Source organism: Wasmannia auropunctata, unplaced genomic scaffold (assembly GCF_000956235.1).
Source record: "Wasmannia auropunctata unplaced genomic scaffold, wasmannia.A_1.0 LD335963.1, whole genome shotgun sequence".
Lineage (NCBI taxonomy): Eukaryota > Metazoa > Arthropoda > Insecta > Hymenoptera > Formicidae > Wasmannia > Wasmannia auropunctata.
Window position 1 is genome coordinate 186,805 of NW_012026927.1, and position 18,628 is coordinate 205,432.

The following is an 18,628-nucleotide window of genomic DNA, read 5'->3' on the forward strand; positions in this document are numbered from 1 at the left end:
ACATTCAACGTGCATTTAACGGAGGTATTCAGAAGAGTATAAAGGCATACACGACCTCTCCGATAACATTGTGTCGATGGTAAGATTACTTTATTTTTCAACGGGGAATATTCTTTCTGTTCGTCGACCACGAACATACCACGTATAACAACCGAGATCTTCCGATTCTCGTACGAAGCGAGAGGGAAGTGAATTTCAGAAGAAGGCTGCCGGTATATACGGAGTAATCGTGACACATATCTCGACAGAGAGACAGAGATAATGGAGTTGCGGGCGAGAGAGGACGGGGAGAGAGAAAAAAAAAGGAAAGGAAGAAAATTCGATAACCGTGTTCTCTGTATCCCGGCGAGGATACACGTCACCACCGGCGCGGGACGTATACTCGTCAAGGCTCGTGTTGAGAGGGATACACGGAGCGGGAGAAAAAGGGCCAGAGGAGAGGAGAAAGGCGGGGAAGGGGAAGGGAAATCGAATGTGCGCGCACGCGGTGGCGATAAAAAAGAGACGCGTCTGATATTGTGCAAAGGCATCCCGCTTAATTCCACCTCTTGTTCCTCCGACTTTCCGCCGGACGGAAACGGCGGACCACGAGAGTACAATTCGGACGTGCGCGAATTTCCAATTTCTCGCAAAAATTAAACCGGTGGCGTTTCGATTGCGTAACTAGTAAGCGACGACGAAGGGGAAACGTTAGAAGTACGTACGAAAGTAAACGAGGTAGTCGCGCGCGCGCGCGCGCGCGCACACACACACACGTCGACGTTCGTTGTCCGTAATGGCGAGGCTGCACGAAGTCATTAGGGAGCTAAGTAGTCGGGTTATTTTTTTTTCTTTCTCTCTCTTTTGTTGAAAAAGGTAAGGGCTGGCCGCATCAATGTCGCTGAGAGCTGCGGTTACATAATTAGCATGTTTCAGCTACGAAATTAGCAATCTAAATCAACAACGGTATGTACAGTCGCTAATGGTTTCTCTCTCTTGGACGATCAACGAGTCGATCACCTTGAATTAAGAACTCCGTTTTTTTTTGCGTTAATAAATGAAGGATAGCGATGCATGCGAAAAGTGTGAACGATCGAAAAGCGCCAGGTGTATTACAGCAGCGAGTAAATTTTGGTCAGGATTTCTTATTGTTGCTACATAGGTGCGTCTTGGATCGCTCTTCGATTGGTCCAAAGGTGATGAAAGCTTTCGATGGAATCGAGGAAGATTGAGGGCGACAATCCCATCCCCCTCCAGCCCCCTCTCCGGGAGGCCTAAAGACCATTTCAGGCACATACCTTTGGACGTAAAGGCATAAAAAAACATCTGACTAAAAAATATCTAAAAATTTTGAGAAATAAAATCCATTGACTCTCGAATTGAATTAAATAAATATTTTATTTCAAAATATTTAATTGATTTTTAATTCGTACCTCAGTCATCAAGATGTTGAGGCTCAATATTACGAAAAAAAATACAAATCTTAAATAAAAAGTAATTGTGAACAAACTACAATAAAGTTCAATAAAAGTAATTTGATTAAAAATAACATAATAAAATCAATTTAAATTAGTTTTAATAAAGTTAAATTATATTATTACGATCTGTCGTAGATTCTAAGAATGTTACGATTAGAAATGATTGCAACACGTGATCGAGCTATGGTCGTTCTATTGCGGGATGTATGCTCAGGGACGAGGCGCTTGTTAATTCGATGTTGAGACTCGGGCTGACGGAAGAGGGATGAAGCTGACGCAAGATCGAGAATACTCATCGAAAATACTGTCTCGCGGTATACTCCTACGGAGGACAAGTTATGCGAAAACACAGCTGCTTCCTGAAAGCACGCAATAGCGGCTCGCAATTTCATGGCATGCTTCTGGCGGCAGTCGTAAAAATAGACAAGGATGAATATTCACGCCGACTTTGTTTACGAGGAATCTTTAGGGACTCGCTAGAAAACAGTTTAAATTCGTAGCTCTAAACGAGCGGTAATTTAATAGCCGTAAACTAGCCGACTATTCTTATACTCGCCAATAATTTAATCATCGCGTGCGGGACCGGCAACAAAGTGCGGTCGTGCGTGCGTACAAAATAAAACCAATGGCAGACTGTGGGCGCAATATAAAGCTCGAAATTATATTATTTATATCGTGGAAATAATATAAACACATATAAAAATAATTTGCAATTTGCGCGGGTTTTTTTTTAGTTTCGCAAGTTACGTAATCGCAACAAACTTGGTATCGGTTGTCGACTGTCGATTTTTTCTACACTGTTACTACAATCGACTCGTTCGGACTTTAAAGTCCGCAGAAAAAAATATGCTTGTTATGTGAACGCAAATGATTAAATTAGATGGCTATCTGATTCGTCACTTGATTACCAAGTCATCACGTTCGCTTATCAGGCGGGGCACGTGACGGAACAAAAATCGAACGCCAATTTAACCGCGACGGGTACGATCAGAACTAGTTTTTTTTCATTCGGGTAGAATTAATCTTATGTAAATTAATCCTCGCGTACCACTTGGTTGGTGGACTGGAATTATCTGGAGGTTGGCGAGCAGAGAGAAAGAAAAGACATTTAGAGTTATTCGAGATGAGGCACAGCTCGCAAATATCTTCCCTTAAATATGTACGCTTTATATTGTTATCAACAATCATGCTCGCACATTCCGTAAAAGCACGTCGTAAGGATTGTCATGAAAATTGTACAAAACTTAGAAGTGATTCGGACGCGATCATCTGAAACGCGAGAATGAAAACAGAGACTATTTTCCATTTACGAACAGAGCTTACAATAATTTTCATGATAGAGAGCTTATGATAACTAAAAAAAAATACATATATTAAAAAAATTAGGAGTCTTACGTTTTTCAAAAAAATTGTAAGATATACGAAGAAGCAATTTTCCTTTGTCTTCTTCGTCGCACTTTTTTTCTTAATACATGCCAAAGTTCGACCATCGCACTTGACACATACAGTCTAAATTCCTTTATACAATTATCGCGTTACGTAAGAACAGAATTATCTGCAGTCGCAAAGAAAAAAAAATATCTCCGCGTATCGTTCAATTTCACATTCGAGTCCCGCGCCATCGACTTCCCGCGAAATCACGAAACTGACTGGCCCCGCACGTCGGAGAGCGGTCCCGTTAAATAAAGGGGAGAACTCTCGGCGTTTTCTAGAAAACCAAGAAGACGCGTCCGAAGACGCGGTGACGTTATCTCGACGCGAGATCGGCATGCGATTAATCAGGTAAGGCAGGCGAGAGAGAGAGAGCCGAGGGAAAAAGAGCGAGTAAAACAAACGCGTAAACAGGGAAGAGGAATTATATACGTTCTCGTCACTGTTAAATCCCGACGCCTGCCGACCAACCGGCAACGTTGAACGTGATCACGCGATCACCGGGTCTCTCGTCTCTATCTATCGTTAACGTACCCTCTTTCTCTCTCACGTCTCTCTCGCTCTTGCGCCAGGCAGACAGGCAGGCAGACTGGCTGGCTGGCTGACAGGCCGGCCGGCCGGCCGGCCGCCTCTGTCACTCCTTCACCAGCCGCGTTATTGTAGCTCTATTTCTGCCGATGAGCCGAGTAGGAAGGCCTCGGCGACTTTTCGAATGTGTATCCCGGGAGGGCGAGCGCGGGAGGAAGAAAGCCGAGGACGATCGCGCGGGAGCAATGAGAACATGATCGCATGTCGCGCGCGCGTCGACAATACTGCCGATCCTCTCGAGAACCGGAGATGCAACGGAGGGCGTATTTTAGCGAGAAAAAATTTTACCCCACCGGAAAAAGATTTACCCGACGGAATTAATGCCACGCGAGAATTTTTTTTATCGCTCATCTCGATCCGAGAGCGGCGGAGAGATATTTCTAGTATTCTCGTTTAGATTTGAAATGTGTGTATACACACACACATTCGCAGATTCATTAAATTCCGACGTCAGCGTGAAAAATTAAAGGGGATTAATGGAGAGATTCTCCCTGGTCGAAATAGACGAAACGAGGAATAAGGAGGTCAATTACGAGGTGATTAATCGATATTGTCGAAAACAATGCGATAGCAAAATATGTGACCGTATGACGAAACAGCGTGACATCTTGCGTAAAGCAGAGGCGTTTTATCACGCCCGTTTATCTAGTTTCAAAGGCATTTACGCGCGACAATTACAGATACGTGTATCGGCCGTATATACGGTAAAGCTGCACTTTGTACAAATATTTGAGGAAACGTGCACTGCACGCGAGAGACTCCGCGATTAGGCTCTAACACCCACGTTTACCGCGATGGAAATGTTTATCGGCGAGTAACGAAGTGTCTTAATAAAAACCTCGCGCGGAAAGTTCCCAAAGAACCGGGAAGTCGTCGAGAGTCGGATCGGGGGCATCCGCGATGCCGCGCTTCGAGGTTCGAAAAGAGAAGGATCTCTCGATCTCGGAACCAGGAACTTTCCACTTGTTGCGAGCCGCCGGCTCGTCGCCGGCGCGGCGCCGGCACTCGATTGTCCGCGGCGCGGCGTGCGGTGGATCGTGATTCATGAAAACGTCGACGTGCACGCCCTGCTCCGATTTCCGGGAGTTCGGGGAGGAACAAGGTCTCTCGACCTACTCGCGCTCCGGTCCGAGCGAGAGGGGAAAAAAAACAAGAAGCGTCGAACGGTCGTCGGTTCGACGACACTCGCGCGTCCGCCAGGTGACAACCGGCGCGGCGGGTCGATACGTCGACGTCGACGTCGGCGTTGCGGCGCCCCGATCTCGGGCGCATACATCAAGCCGGGAAAAGTTTTCCTCCCGAAAAGGACGAGCGAGGGAAAAGGAGGGGAAAATAAAAAAAAAAGAAAGAAAGAAGACTCACGTCATTCGGTCCAATTTGACCCATGCTGCCCATGCTGGTGGCACAGTTCGCGATCGTGTCAGCCGCCACCGGCTGCGGGTCGTCCTCGTCGGCAATGGGAATCTTGAAGGCCTTTCTTTCATACAACACCAAATGAGAGAATACTCGAAACGGGCACACCCCCAAACTAACCGTTCCTGATCTGTGCCGCCGCTCTCTTTCTCTGTCCACCCTTATTTATCCCTTTTCCTCGGCAGGCTGCAGGTCGCGCGGAGCACGATCGACGACGACGAGAAGAATCTCGGCGATCGAATTTATCACCGGCAATTCGGCGGGCCGGCGCAGCACGTCCGTCGATTGTCACTACAGATACAAGCGTGTACGAGGCGTAACGCGGTAGCGCGGCTACGAGCAGTCATAATAATATCACAAGGAGGGGGAGAGTAAAGTTGGCTTCTCCCGAGCAAAAACTCGGCGGCAGCGCGGACGACGAAAGGAAACGCGAGAGGATCGGCGCCGTCAGCGCGTGCAGTAAAACGTACCCGGTGACCGTAGCGCGGCGAGGTGAGAAGAAGGTCTCGGAGAAACGCGAGAGAATCAGGTTACGCTGACAATGAGTATTAAAGGCACGGCCGTGCGAACGATGCGGCGGCGAGACGATCCATCCCAGACGAGAGCCGGTTGCTAACTGACGCCGCCGCCGCCGAGCGATGCCAAGCGAGTCGAGTGGAGCGGCCGCCGCGATCATCTGGCCGGCTGCCGGGCGTCGGAAAAGCGGGATGGCGGAGGGGCGGCAGGGGGTGCGGGGGGGGGGAGGGAGGGGGGATTGTGAGGATAGCAGATCGGGACTATACACGCGCGGGGATGGTGGAGGGGAAACGCACGCCGGTTTTACGCGGCTGTCATTGGTCGTGGCAGGGCTGTAACGCACGTGGGAGTCCCGGTCGATCCTATATATCGACGCGTTCGAGAGTCCCATCCTGTAGCGAGACGCGTCCAGATTTTTCGGGAACTCTCGAGTCGATTCCGCGGGCGAATCGACTCCGATTCTAGAAGAAACAAAAAAAAACTGTCCCCCTCGTTTCTTCCGTCGCGTCTTCTTTGCCGCTTTCTCCTTAATTAATATACACCGAGGCGCTCCGTTAAATGTTAGTTGAAATTAAACGAAGCTTAGTCGCTTTCCTAGCTCGCGCTCTCTCTCTCGAAATCGAAGTAGGAAGAGAAAAAGTCAGTTAAATAACTTCAAATGACATTTATAATAATCACTATCCGAGATATTATAGCGTAATAATAAATTATTTCTCTTTAATTATTTTGACGGCTTCTCTTTTGTTATCTGTTCGCATCGAATCAGCGGCTCCTTTTGTCGATTACGTCACTGAGCCTTCAAGTAACCGCGTTTCGGAAACTTCCATTTCGGCTCCGCGTTATTGAATCTTGTAATCAAACTTTCAGTACATCCCTCTACATCTCCTCAAACTAACAATTTCTTCAAGGAATTCCAAGCCGAGCTTACAAACATTTACCCGTAGATACGAGGTATAGAAGGATCGAAGATACACTCCTGTACGCGGACGGCCGGCCTGATCAGCTGATGCCCTAGCAACAGTGGTACTAACCGCGCTAAATATATCAGCCGCATCTGGTTATCGGCACAAAGCGAACTCGTAACACAACGGCGATGACAAGAGAGAAAGAGGGAGAAAGAGGAGACTGTTGCGAATGATAACGACAATTTCGTCATACGATTAAGCACATAATCGCCAAATGACGTGTACCGCTACGTTGACGATTTTAAGGGTAAGTCAATTCGCGAGGGACGATACTTTCTCGCTGGTGAATAGCTCGTATAATTTTCCGATCGTGATTATAATTGCGTTAGAAAGAGCCCCGAGGAAACACATTGTTTAACAAAATTGACAAAGAAATGTACCCATAGAGATGAGATAAACGTGCATGCTAAAGAAATCTAATGTGTTTTACTAGGTTTATTAATATAATTTTTATGCAACTGTAAAACTAGCTATAGTAATATTCATAATAATTAGCTATAACAATACGATATAAAAATATCTCTTCTTTTCAGGAGCATTAAATCACGTAAAGAAAATCTACCGTGAGATTGAGAGGAATTCAGGCATTGTCACAGCTTCGTAATACTTATGAGTCAAGAGTCAAATATTATTCGTTCTTGCGGCGCGATTTAAGGAGAGCAGTGAACAAACACCGGCATAAATTGTACACTCCGTTTCTTTTTACATAAATAAATATACTGATACACTCACGTTAACTTAATACGTCCATAATTAATTTATTAGATAATAACTTTATTATATATCAAAATAATTGATTACGTTTTTTGCAAATACCTCCTCTCTTCGAAGAAGTCACAAATGTATAATCTGACCTGAATAACTCTCTCATAAAAGTAATTTCTGGATTGCTGATAAGCTATCTCACATTACCGAACTTGCAGCTCGGGATCGTGAATAATCCCGCTAAAACACACGTATTTCAATATATTTGGTTTGCTTTTCATCATCTTTTCGCAAATATATGATGAAATAGCATCATTTATTAACGAACTAATCTGCAGATGATGCATCGTTCCGGCAAAGAAAATAGTCAATGGAGGACATCCGTCGCTTGTATTGGTGTGACAGAACGGGACAAAAATCAGATCCACTTCTTAGCCGAGGGACAAAAGTCAGGAGATAAATGAGCGGCGTCTGAGATCTTCCTCTATAAGTAGATCCTGAAATTCAATTAAGTAAAGGAAACGTATCATGTGACATAACAGTTTCGTGCGTTGTAAATGTTGGGGTCAATGAAACCACATCCCTTTGCGCGGGTTGGGGGATCGCGGACGAAATGGCACCACCATCCGAGACCTCCGATTCCTTCTTCCTTTGTCTCCCAAGGATACTACAAAATGAAGGCACCGAGGGACCGACCCTTCATTTCCGCGAGAGCCCTTTAACGAGTCTTTGTTACGCGGACGAAATGTCGTCGCGCGAAAGAGAGCGTATGTATATATATATGTATATATATGTGTGTGTGTGTGTGTGTGTGTGTGTGTGTGTATGAGTGAGGAGAGAGAGAAGAGAGAAACATGAAATACGTCCATAATCCATGCGATAAACTAACTGCGCAGAGATTATTCGCCTTGCACGTATTTGTTATATGTAAAACGTCACGGAGCGGCGTGCGCAATATTAAATCACATCGGATTCGATTGCCGCGATCAGCGATTTTACTCTCGAATAATTCCGATAAGTAGCTGCAAACATTACGCGTAGCTTTCATCAGTTTGCCCCGGTCGGCATTCGTCGCGAAATCGAACGACCGGGATGCGAGACGCGTCACGCGGATTCGATAAGAGGCCACGGGGGACGACGGGCTCGGGGAAGAGGCGACGCTATGACGGTGTCGCGTGTGTTAATTATCGTTGGATTTTCGCGGAATCGACGGGGGGCGGCGGCGGCGGCTGGCCGCGCGACATTCGGGATATTCTCTTATTCGGATATTTCGTTAGAAGTTAATCGGTGGGACGGACAGGAAGTTCGACGATATTATACGCGGTCGGCGATGTCGCGCTTGTGCGTTATACTGGCGTGTGAAATGCGAGCCGCGCGCCGACTTTTCCTCGGTCTCGGACGAAGCACGGCGACGTGACGAAATGCGACGACGATAACAGTTCCTTCAACCTGTCCGCCGCAAAACAGGTATACTGGTCTCTGCTAGGAAACGTGTTTTCGTGGTGCCGCCGCGGATTGACAGGCTAGATTATTGGATAGATAGACAGATAGATTAGCCCGCCGAAAGAAATCAGCATGAGAGCGTTCCGCGAATTCAGTTTACGGCTGGAGTTACGCAGCTCTCGAGCTAAGGCCAGATCTGCCGGGGCCGTCATCTCGAGATATATACGAGAAGGTATGTTGTCGATTAAAAATATATAGAGACTTAAACTATACATATTAATAGACTGAATATTATAAAAATTATATATAAACTTAAATACAAACTTGGAGAGAGACATGGATTTAATTACAAATTACTACGTCTGGCTTATGACATATCGATCGAATTGACGATTCTTCATTCCACTTCTTTCACTCTCTACTTTCTTTCTACTAGCTACATTCTCCGAATGATACAACAATTGCTCGATGCGTATACGTTAAAACATCCGTTCGAATTCGTGGTAAGAATTCCGCTCAACGGTAAAATTACGACGAACCGCCAACGTTCGGGCGAATGATATTTTAGTCGAGTTCCGTGTGAACTCCCGGTCAATCGTGATTTCCGTGAAGACGAGGAATCCCTCTCCGTCCTTCTTGTGCTCTCTTTTTCATCCTCTCTCCCTCCTCATCCTCTCTCTCTCTCTCTCTCTCTCTCTCTCTCTCTCTCTTCGCGCGCCGTGTGTGAGGTTTCTATTATTTCGTATTCCCGGGAGAAGCCGGACGTACTTTTGGCCGAGGTTAGTATTGGAAGCGCGAAGAGGTCAACGCTCGGGAAAGCGCCTCTCATTACCGGCACTGCCATACGATATTACCAGAGAGGCCCGTCGCTCGAATACCCCTGTTCTCCACGTATAGTCCTGGCGCGATTACTCCACGTATATATACATACGTCCATCTCATTCCCCGTCTCCCGCCTTCTCTTTATCCCGCTGTCTCTATCGAGCTCGGCTTGACCGACCGGTCTCTCCCGCTTCCTCGAACGCTCAATCATGCTGCCTCTGTGCACTTACGACAATGAGTTTCGTTTTCCTCGGTCGCCCTCCTCGCCGTTTTCCTCGCTCGATTTCGTCGCTTACGAATGACGGAGGCTCGATCCGAAGGATCCCGCCTTTGTTTCTGTTTCTCTCTTGATTCCCGTTGTTATTCCACCTTATGGCATTTATTAGAACGGCGCGCTAGCTTACCACGCCTAACTGAATTGCCTTCTTTTCTTTATGTTATATAGCGGGGGACTGCGACGATTCAGGGAGCGGCCGGCGCGACCGACTGATTAAAATTGTCTCTTATTTCCGCTCTATGTGCTTTTATTGTGTGATTCTTCAGCACCTTTTTGTAAGTATAACGCAAAATTAGTACATTACATTTGTAAAAAAAAAAAAAGAAATATTAATGCAATATTTACCTATATTTAGGTATAAAGAAATAAATATTAATGCAATTATTTAGGTATTCGTAAGAGATAAACGGACGGATCTGTCGTCTCGGCAAATTTACAAGACTTCCTCGAACGCATCGCTGTATATACAACAATACGACAAAGAAAGCTCGAAAATGTCACCTGTCCACCACCAGGTATAGCAAACGGGCGATGTTCACCCCAACGTACCGAATGAATCAATACTCCCGAAAAAAAAAGAACACGTCTCTCTTCTGCCTCGACTTCCCTTCTGTGCCGTCGTGTTAACTGTCAGTTTGTCGTCGCTGTCCTCAGGCTGTCATAACAACGCTCTATATCGGTTTATCCCTCTGGGCCTGTCTCTTGTCTAGGCTCGCGGTACAATCGACTCTTACTATCTCTTGCGTTCACTTTTTTTTTATCCTCTTCTCTTTCTCACTTCATCGGTTTGCTCCAACCGTCTTTCTACTTTCATATCCTTCTGCAATATGTTCTGCCTTCTTTATTAATTCTTTCCTCGCTTTCTCTCTCTCTTTCTCTTTTACATATATACAATATTCCGTTATAACGGAGCATGGAGCAGCTCGGTGTTCGGCGTACGCGATTAGCTGCTACGAAACCATCGTGAAGTTCTGTCTGCCGCAATTTGCGATGACTAATAATAACCGGTTCCACGCTCGAGTGACGAAAATTGCTTTTACCTTGCGCGACGCTCGCCGTCGACGGAAGACGTTCGGTCTGTCGGTCAGTAGGCTCGTCCGTAAACCTACATTTCTCGCCCAAGGATATCGAACATCCTTTAACTGCAGAGAATTGGGACCCCCTTGGAGGGCAATTATCGGCCTCTAATTAAACTTAATTAAAGGTGGTTGCCGATAAGTAATTAATAAGCTAAAAAGAGATCCGCCGCGATAAAAAGCCTATTTATCCTGAAATAATAGCATTCGCGGTTCCGAGGCTATTCTCACAATGTACGTCCGCCATTTCTTCAGAGCTCACTGAAGTACGCCGTATTTGTTTTCAGCGAATGAATCACGAATCCACGAATTGTGGAATTGCCAATTTTGGACGTGCCGAGCGTTTCCAGTAGAATTAACAGCCAAACAGATAATTCAGGTACAAAGAACCACCTTACGGAAAGGTGGCATTTTTTTTTATCAGCGCATATGTATTCAAATCGCGCGTTTTATTTTTGTGTTATTCACGCGTAGCGTGTCCAGCTCTTTTTCCATCGCGAACAAATATCTCTTGCATACCCGAGATGTGCCATCACACGCCAGAGGCTCTAAGGTCACCTAACAAGTAACCAGTGAATCACGATATGAAAATATAAAATAATTCCGCGCTGCCAAGCCGCAGGATTTCCAAGAATTTCAGAATCGAGAAAAGTTAAACATTTGTTTCTCAACGATAACGAAAATACTACTTTAAATCAAAAGAAATGTGTCTTAAAATCAGAAAGAAACTTCAGTTTAAAACTTATTTTAAGATAGTTTTACTTCATTTTAACTTTTACTTCGTCGAATATGACCCATATACACGCGCATAAAATCATGGGATTGCATAAATTAAATGTATACAGCGAGAAACAAAGCATATATAACACGTGATTCTCTGAAAGTCAGTGGCCAGCGAAATATTGTGTACAGTTATGCAAGAAGCTTTTTACGAGAAAGAGAGAGAGAGAATTTTCGCGATTCTCGTAAATGTGTCGGTATCAAAAGTGTGACTCACTGGTCGCGATGCACGGTCGTGCGTGCGGACGTAGTAGTTGTGTGACTGCCTATATCTCTATCCCTCGATGTCCTTGCACGTAATCTTCCGCTAAAAGACACCGATATAAATTGTTTAAGAACGTTTAGCGACAATGAGTCACGTAGTTCCACACAGCAAAACTTTGCGTAACAATGCCGGCGCGTCTGCTCCCGATCGCTAAGCGAGGATCAAACTGCTTTGCATAAGGCCATTCGCGCAGATGTTCTTAAATGGGATCTTAAACATGATTTTTATGATGAAATGCCGCAAATTTCTGCCGCGAGAAATGCGCCGAAATATGTATACTTGAACAGGCATATCGTTAAAAATGAAAACATTGTATATACAAAGAGAGAAAGAGACAGAGAGGAGGTACGCGTTTTTATTATTTATGTGAATTTTATCATATAGATATAATGGATTTAAATTTATGATGAAACTTTAAATTATATTACTACCAGCAAAAGTATATGGAGACTCATTAAATTAAAATATTTTAATCAGAATTATACATTTATATAAATTTTTTCAAGACCGCGCGAAGCACTTTTCAAGGCTCTAAGGCTGTAACTTTTTTCAGTTTATATATGTAAATCGAGTCCTGCAGGTAACGTCTTTAAAAAAAGGCTTTTAATGCATATGTACATCAAATTTAAGATGTAGTGTTTGTTAGTGAAAGGCAATAAAGCGGCAGAAAAACAAGAAATATTTCGCTGTTATTCTCAAGAGTCTCTTGACCAATCCACGCTGTAACGTTTTTGTCTCCGGCGTATCTTTATGCTTTTTATCATCGCGATAAACTCGCTAAAATAAAACCGTACGTTGCGGCAATATTTTTTATTGGATAAGAAAATATATACGAAATGGATCGATCCCCATCAAACGGGCTCATAAAAACCATCGAGCATAAAAGCTCCCTAAAATCGTTCATCCCCAGTACAGTGGGTTGCGTAATTTTTACGACGCCTACTTGGCCAAGGAGCTTACATTGTCGGGGAGCGTCAGAGTAAATCGATACACGAACTATTTTGTTCCTTTGTTTGTCGGGCGACCACGGAATCTTTCATTAGAATTAAGATCGGAAGTTCTCTTGTTTACGGGGTAGCGCGGGATATCTTGTTTACGCTGCGAAGCAGAAATAAATCTTCTCCATTGATGCCCGAGTCAATGCTTCTCGTTTACGATCTGAATACACGAGCGAGAGAAAAAAAAATCTAAACCAATTATAGACTCCATGCAAATTTGTTTCTATCGAGCGCATGTTTTTCTTCTCTTTCACTATGATTTTGCGATATATAAATTGAAGCGGACGTGTAACGCGATTGCGCTAGATTATGCCGGATCCTATTAATATTAAAAGAAAAGACATTAAGCAAACATGCATTTGTACTCTGAATTATTCAACGGAGACTTGAATGATTTGCATTTTATCGAAACGCGTGATATGGGTCAAGCATGATACCACTTCATATCACGCCTTTTGTCTCGATGTCAATCAAGATATTTCGGAAATTCCGCGTCACGTCAGGCGTTGTTATTAAATAGATAAATTATTGCAGAAATAACACGTATCGCGTTATATATATATATACATATATAAAGGAGCCGACCGAATGTCGGCGACAGTGAAACGGAAGGTCAAATTGGAGGAAATCTAGAGATCAATATACGGCAAATGTTATAATACTGCCATTTACGTAACACATGCGACATGATAGAGCGCTTTACTTCGCAGATTAAGAGACTCTCGCAATTTGGGAATCGCCGTCGTGGCGTGAAGCGTGCACATGACAGATCGTGCACGTGGCGGAGACACGCGCGCGCGAGGGAAAGCGACGCTGCAGAGGAGAGGCCCGTTTCGGAGCCGCGCGTTTCGAGGAGGGGGGGGGGTTTCCCCGGAAGAAGTCAGGGAGGCGAGGAAGGGAAAGGGAGGGTCGGGGTGCAATTTTCGACGTTGCCGCCGGAAAACGCGGTCGGTTCGTCTCTTTGTTACGGCCGCAATAACGTCACGCTGCGCCGAGAGCTCGTAGACTCACGGCCCGGCTATTTACTGGAATCGTAAAAACGCGAACAAAGGTTCGTTAGCGCTATGTAGTTTGCTGTCTCCTTTTACGTGCGTTACGTAACGGTGGCGGGACAGCACGAGGGAAAGAGAGAGAAAGAGAGAGAGAGAGAGAGAGGAGGAGGAGTAGGTGTCGTGAGCGAGGGCGATGGGATGAACGGATTCTCGCGTTTTCATGCGACGCGAGATTTTCACGTCGAAATGAAAAAAAAAAAACAAAAAAAAATCCGGATGAATCGCCTATCTGGTACTCTTTTATTTACCAGGGGCGGAAAGGAAGCCACTGTCGATAAATCCCGTAATGAGCGTCGCCGCTTTGTTTCCTCTCGTTCGGCGGGAAAGAACGAGCGGTATTGATAACCACGTCAACTCGCGAGTTCGTTGGAGAAAAGTTTATTTATTTAAGAGCTCCTCCCGGAAAGAGAGAGAGAGATCCAGGGATTCGATTAAGTGATTTAATTCCCGGATAATTCATGCCTCAAATGAAGCGTTAGGGAAGGAAATCAATATGGGTGAGCAACACTTGGGTGAATCACTCTGTGTACGATGGCTCGTGCGTTTCCCTTTGTTCGCTATCGTGGCAATAATCGTTTTTTTTTATAGTCCAAGAAATCGTTCGCGTTCGCACGGCGATCTTTATTCCACCGCCAACGAGTCCTATTCTCGTTCCCATTTTGAGACAATGGACGCTTATTTTGCCACGTTCGTAAAGGAAGGAACGAAGGAGTCGCGAGCGCTCGGGGGGGGGCAAAAATGTGCAAAACACGATTATGCAATATACACTCGTAAAAATACAATAAAACGTTTTCGCGAAAGCGTAAAATTGCCCAAATCGACGGCCCTCTTGATTTCGTTAAGCGCGACCGATTAAAATACGCCGAAAAGAAAGGAAAGATTTCGAAAACCAGTCTGCTATTCGCAATGATGTAGAGCGCAATCGCAAGCTCGTTGCATCAACTTTACGCCGCGCGATGCATGGTTAACTTGCAGGTGCAACGATCTGACACATATTACTGGTATATGATTCATCCATGACTAATATAAAAAAGGAGAAGCGATAAGTCCATTGAACGGGAAGGAGACGATATATATATATATATATAGTGTCGTGTTTACGCACGCTATTTACGCTCGATTTTTACGACCAATATTATAGATAAAACAACATGTAATGCCTTATCAATTTGTCGGAACGTCGGATTTATTTGTAATTTTTATCCACCATTATTTTATAGCTTTCAAAATACAGAGAGATTACGTTAGGTGGAGCAAGACGCTACACGCGGGCGTGAACTGGCGTGGAATAAAATATCGGATCTAGTCGTCATGTCGCAGAACGGAGCCTATACTCCGTGTCGGTTATGCCCGCTACCGACAGTCAAAGTGTTAAATGATGGATCCTCCTCAGTTCGCGAGACGCGAGGTATTGTTCGGAGAAAGTGTAACGTCGCGTGTTACTCCGCACTGAAGATCTCGCGCAGTCTTCCGTTCTCTTCGACTCTACCATCTGTGAGGTAGGTACACCAAGGGGGCGTAGCTCAGATGGTAGAGCGCTCGCTTAGCATGCGAGAGGTACCGGGATCGATACCCGGCGCCTCCAAAACTCTTTTTGCCGGCTGGAAAAGCGAAGTAAGAGTTATGCAAAACGTATAAAAAAATTCCTGTACAAAATCCTACAAAGATAAATATTTTTGCCCTTTTTTTTTAATATTCTACCGCACCATCGAATATTTAAAACAATTTTCGATAACAAGTGAGAATAATTCCGCGCTCGGATTCTTGATATTGGAGATCGTCGTAACGAAGACAATAATCTGATCGCTCGAGTGGCACAATTCGAATTTCCTGCCGAACAGAGGCGTGTGTGCGATGGTACCATAGCGGAGAGAGAGAAAGAGAGAGAGAGAGAGAGAGACAGAGATCCAGTAACGGTACAATATAATTCCACGAGATTGCGGGCATCGCCGACCACATTGCAGGTATACGGCGCGATCCACGGATGTGATTTCCTCCGGCAAACTTTTACAACAATGCATGCGCGCCGGCCTGATAAAACGGGAGATATCCGTGTCAATTCGATGCACCCGTGCTGCCGATCGTTTTCACTCGCGCTCCACGAAAACGTCCGACAACATCTCTCGCGCCGGGCGTATATATACTACACACATTATCGCCGTATCTCTATTGACGAGAGAAAAGTCCGAGAATGAACGTCAAAAATAAACGTGCTTCTTGTTGCACATACCGGCGTGAAACAAAAAGCGTTATCGCCTCTCGATACTTCGGCCGTTCATCCGCATCGTACGATACATTTCTCGCACTTATCGCGCTTATGAAATTACTATTAATTAATAGTATCTTTATAGTATCTAATTATAGTATCTACACGGAGAGAATTTTTTTTTATTTACCCTGCAAATCATGTTAATTATGAGACAATATAGTATTTAGGCAAATTTTACTGTGCACTACAATAAGATTTCGCAGTAAAATTTATTGTAGTGCACAGTAAAATTTACCTAAATACTATATTGTCTCACAATTAACATAATTTTCAGGGTAAATTTTAAAAGAAAATTCTCTCCGTGTACCTAAAAATTCAAATCATAAAACAGAAATTAAAAAAATTAAGGTGGTATAAAATGCGATTGAAACAAAAAATTGAACAGATATCGCGATTTAAAAATTATAATTTTGTAATATGGTAAAAAAAAAAAGATGACGATATGATATAAATTGCCGTTTAAGGTGACATTTAGTTTTATAGCTCTTTTTGTCGGACTCTCCGAGTGTACGTGACGGCGGTCACACCGTGTCATTGCATAATGTTGCCAGAATTACAAGCGCGAAGGCTTTGTCACGGTGTTTACGAGTCGCGGTGGGCGATTCCGACAAAAGTCCTCGTCGGAAAAAAACTGACCGTGAAGATTCGCGATTGTCCCGATTGCATCGACGTCTCAATGTACGCGGGGACCGTCCCGATCGAAGATAATTTTTCAACGCAGTCGCAGTCTAAGGCTCTTGAATAACTGCTTGCATAACGTTACGGAATACACACCTCTCGGCCCGAGAGCGCGCCCGCGGGGTCTATCTATAATCTGTTTACGAGCATATCGTCTGCCGACGGTTTAATTGCTGCACTTCGGCTCCGATAATGAGCCGCAGCATTGTTGTAACACCTGATAATATAATTTGCAGACGAGCGCGAAGACGACCGAGGAGTCACCGCTGGCAGCTGTCGTCTCTGTGCAGCGTTACTGCGGAATGCAACTGTGCAAACTCCGCGAGCGAATCTACGATCGCTCGCTTTATGCACATACCTTCCGTAAATTGCTTAACATTTTCAGAATTTTAATATGGACATTACGTTTACTGTTAAAAAAAAAAAACTAGGAATTGAGAAATTTCCGCTATACGTCGGATGAGGCACGCGATTGAAAATACAAGCTCATTTATCTACCAACAAAATTTAATTAAATATTACATTTTTCGTGGTTTTCGCAGTTAAATTCTATTATAGTAATTACATTTTGAGTTTCGTGAAATAAAAGTTGAGAAATAAAACTCCTTTATTTATTCGCAATCCTGAAATTTATATTCTACTTTCCGTATCACTCACAATCTAAAGACTCACGTTTAGATATTCTTTTGCAAAAAAATTTTAGAGAACGTATCGTTATTGACTGCATCTATTACCGGATGTTCTGTACGGGTTAGTTATACATATTACGCATTACGTCAAGTTTGAAAAACACGTTTACCGCACCGTTGCAATGTTGCAATAACAGTTAAATATGCGTTGCAGCGAAAAGAGAAGAAATAATCGCCCCTCCGAAATTATGTGGAAAACACGATAAGAAGCGGCTTTGGTCGTAGGCCAGACTCGGGTGACGCAAGTCGGACGAACTGCATTCGGATGCTCGAAAAACAGGGTGTGTCCCGATATAATGTCATAACATCAGGGATTCGACGTTCGCGTCAGTGACGCCCTAGATTAATTACGAATGTGGGTATCAAACATTACAGGGATACTTTTGAATCGTTATACAATTAGAAAAAAAAACCACGCAATTACGGAGCAATATGAGATAAAATAACGATCCTAACAGACGCAACTGATAAAGAGACACGTTCGTTTAGCGATAAATATGGTTGTCTGATTCTCACGTCTCACGTTGTTATTGAATGCGATATTAATGGCAAGCAAACAAGACACAGCGTGATTAGCGTTGAATGTGCGCGGGCTCCGTTATCAGTTATACCGTTTATATCGATTAAATGCCGTTGGACGTGTAATGGTGCTTCTTTCTCTTTTTTTTTTTTTTCGAAGAATTCGCGAGCATTACGTAATTCCGTAAATTATCCGAAGCCATGTTTTCATGTAACACGTTTAACTCGCCGGAATCGCCGCGGGAATCGGATAGCTAAAATCGCGGGACATCCTGTATAAAGATGAGAAAAAGGAGGAGGCCGTCGCCGCACCTTGCAACTCGATTAACAAACGCCCCAGAGTTATCTGCACGTCGCTTCGAGGTTTCCACTCGCGCAATTCGGCGCAAACAAGCGCCTCACGAGTCCGTAAACAGACCCGAGAAAGAGAGAGTGAGAGTGAGAGAGAGAGAGAGAGAGAGAGAGAAGCTGAGAGAGACAGAATGAGATACTGAGCAGCGAAGCAGCGGAGAAAGAGGAGGAAAAGTTGGCGGAGGAGTTTGCGTTGTCAAGTTTTCCGGGCTTTATTTTCCGCGCTCCGTCGGCGAAACTCCCAGGAATTTCACTCGTACCATTTTCTTCCGACAATGCCGCCCTTGCCGCTTGCGCAAAAGGCTGGTTAACGAGAAAACTTGCGTTCTCTCCC

General features: G+C 44.4%; 2 protein-coding genes and 1 non-coding gene across 9 annotated transcripts in view; 2 read left to right on the plus strand and 1 right to left on the minus strand.

Moving 5' to 3' along the window:
- LOC105455012 (sestrin homolog) overlaps positions 1–18,628 on the minus strand; it is a 173,099-nt gene that overhangs the window by 29,965 nt on the left and 124,506 nt on the right. The window contains exon 1 of one of the 6 annotated variants that reach the window (XM_011698037.1): positions 4,839–5,539. The exons of 4 other annotated variants lie outside the window; for them this stretch is intronic. In XM_011698037.1, coding sequence (XP_011696339.1) covers positions 4,839–4,871 — 33 coding nt within the window. In that variant the 5' untranslated portion in view covers positions 4,872–5,539. Of the gene's footprint in view, positions 1–2,852; positions 3,129–4,838; positions 5,540–18,628 lie in introns of those variants that run through there. One more of the 6 variants, XM_011698038.1, reaches the window with a different exon arrangement.
- On the plus strand, positions 7,190–12,417 carry LOC105455011. Of its 2 annotated transcripts, none has more exons than XM_011698030.1 (3): positions 7,190–7,842; positions 9,786–9,892; positions 10,007–12,417. In XM_011698030.1, exons 1-3 carry the CDS (start codon positions 7,689–7,691, stop codon positions 10,136–10,138), a joined length of 393 nt encoding a protein of 130 aa, XP_011696332.1. In that variant the 5' UTR covers positions 7,190–7,688; the 3' UTR covers positions 10,139–12,417. The 2 variants fall into 2 exon arrangements, with proteins under 2 accessions (XP_011696332.1, XP_011696334.1); XM_011698032.1 differs by lacking the exon at positions 7,190–7,842 and adding an exon at positions 8,243–8,750.
- On the plus strand, positions 15,301–15,373 carry Trnaa-agc. Its single transcript has one exon. It is a non-coding gene; the product is annotated as a tRNA-Ala (tRNA).

Coding starts and splice junctions, on each gene's coding strand:
- LOC105455011 (XM_011698030.1), top strand. CDS start 7,689: ATGGCACCACCATCCGAGACCTCCGATTCCTTCTTCCTTTGTCTCCCA. Junction 7,843..9,785: donor GTCGTCGCGCGAAAGAGAGC/GTATGTATATAT, acceptor TATGTTATATAG/CGGGGGACTGCGACGATTCA. Junction 9,893..10,006: donor TGATTCTTCAGCACCTTTTT/GTAAGTATAACG, acceptor GCAATTATTTAG/GTATTCGTAAGAGATAAACG.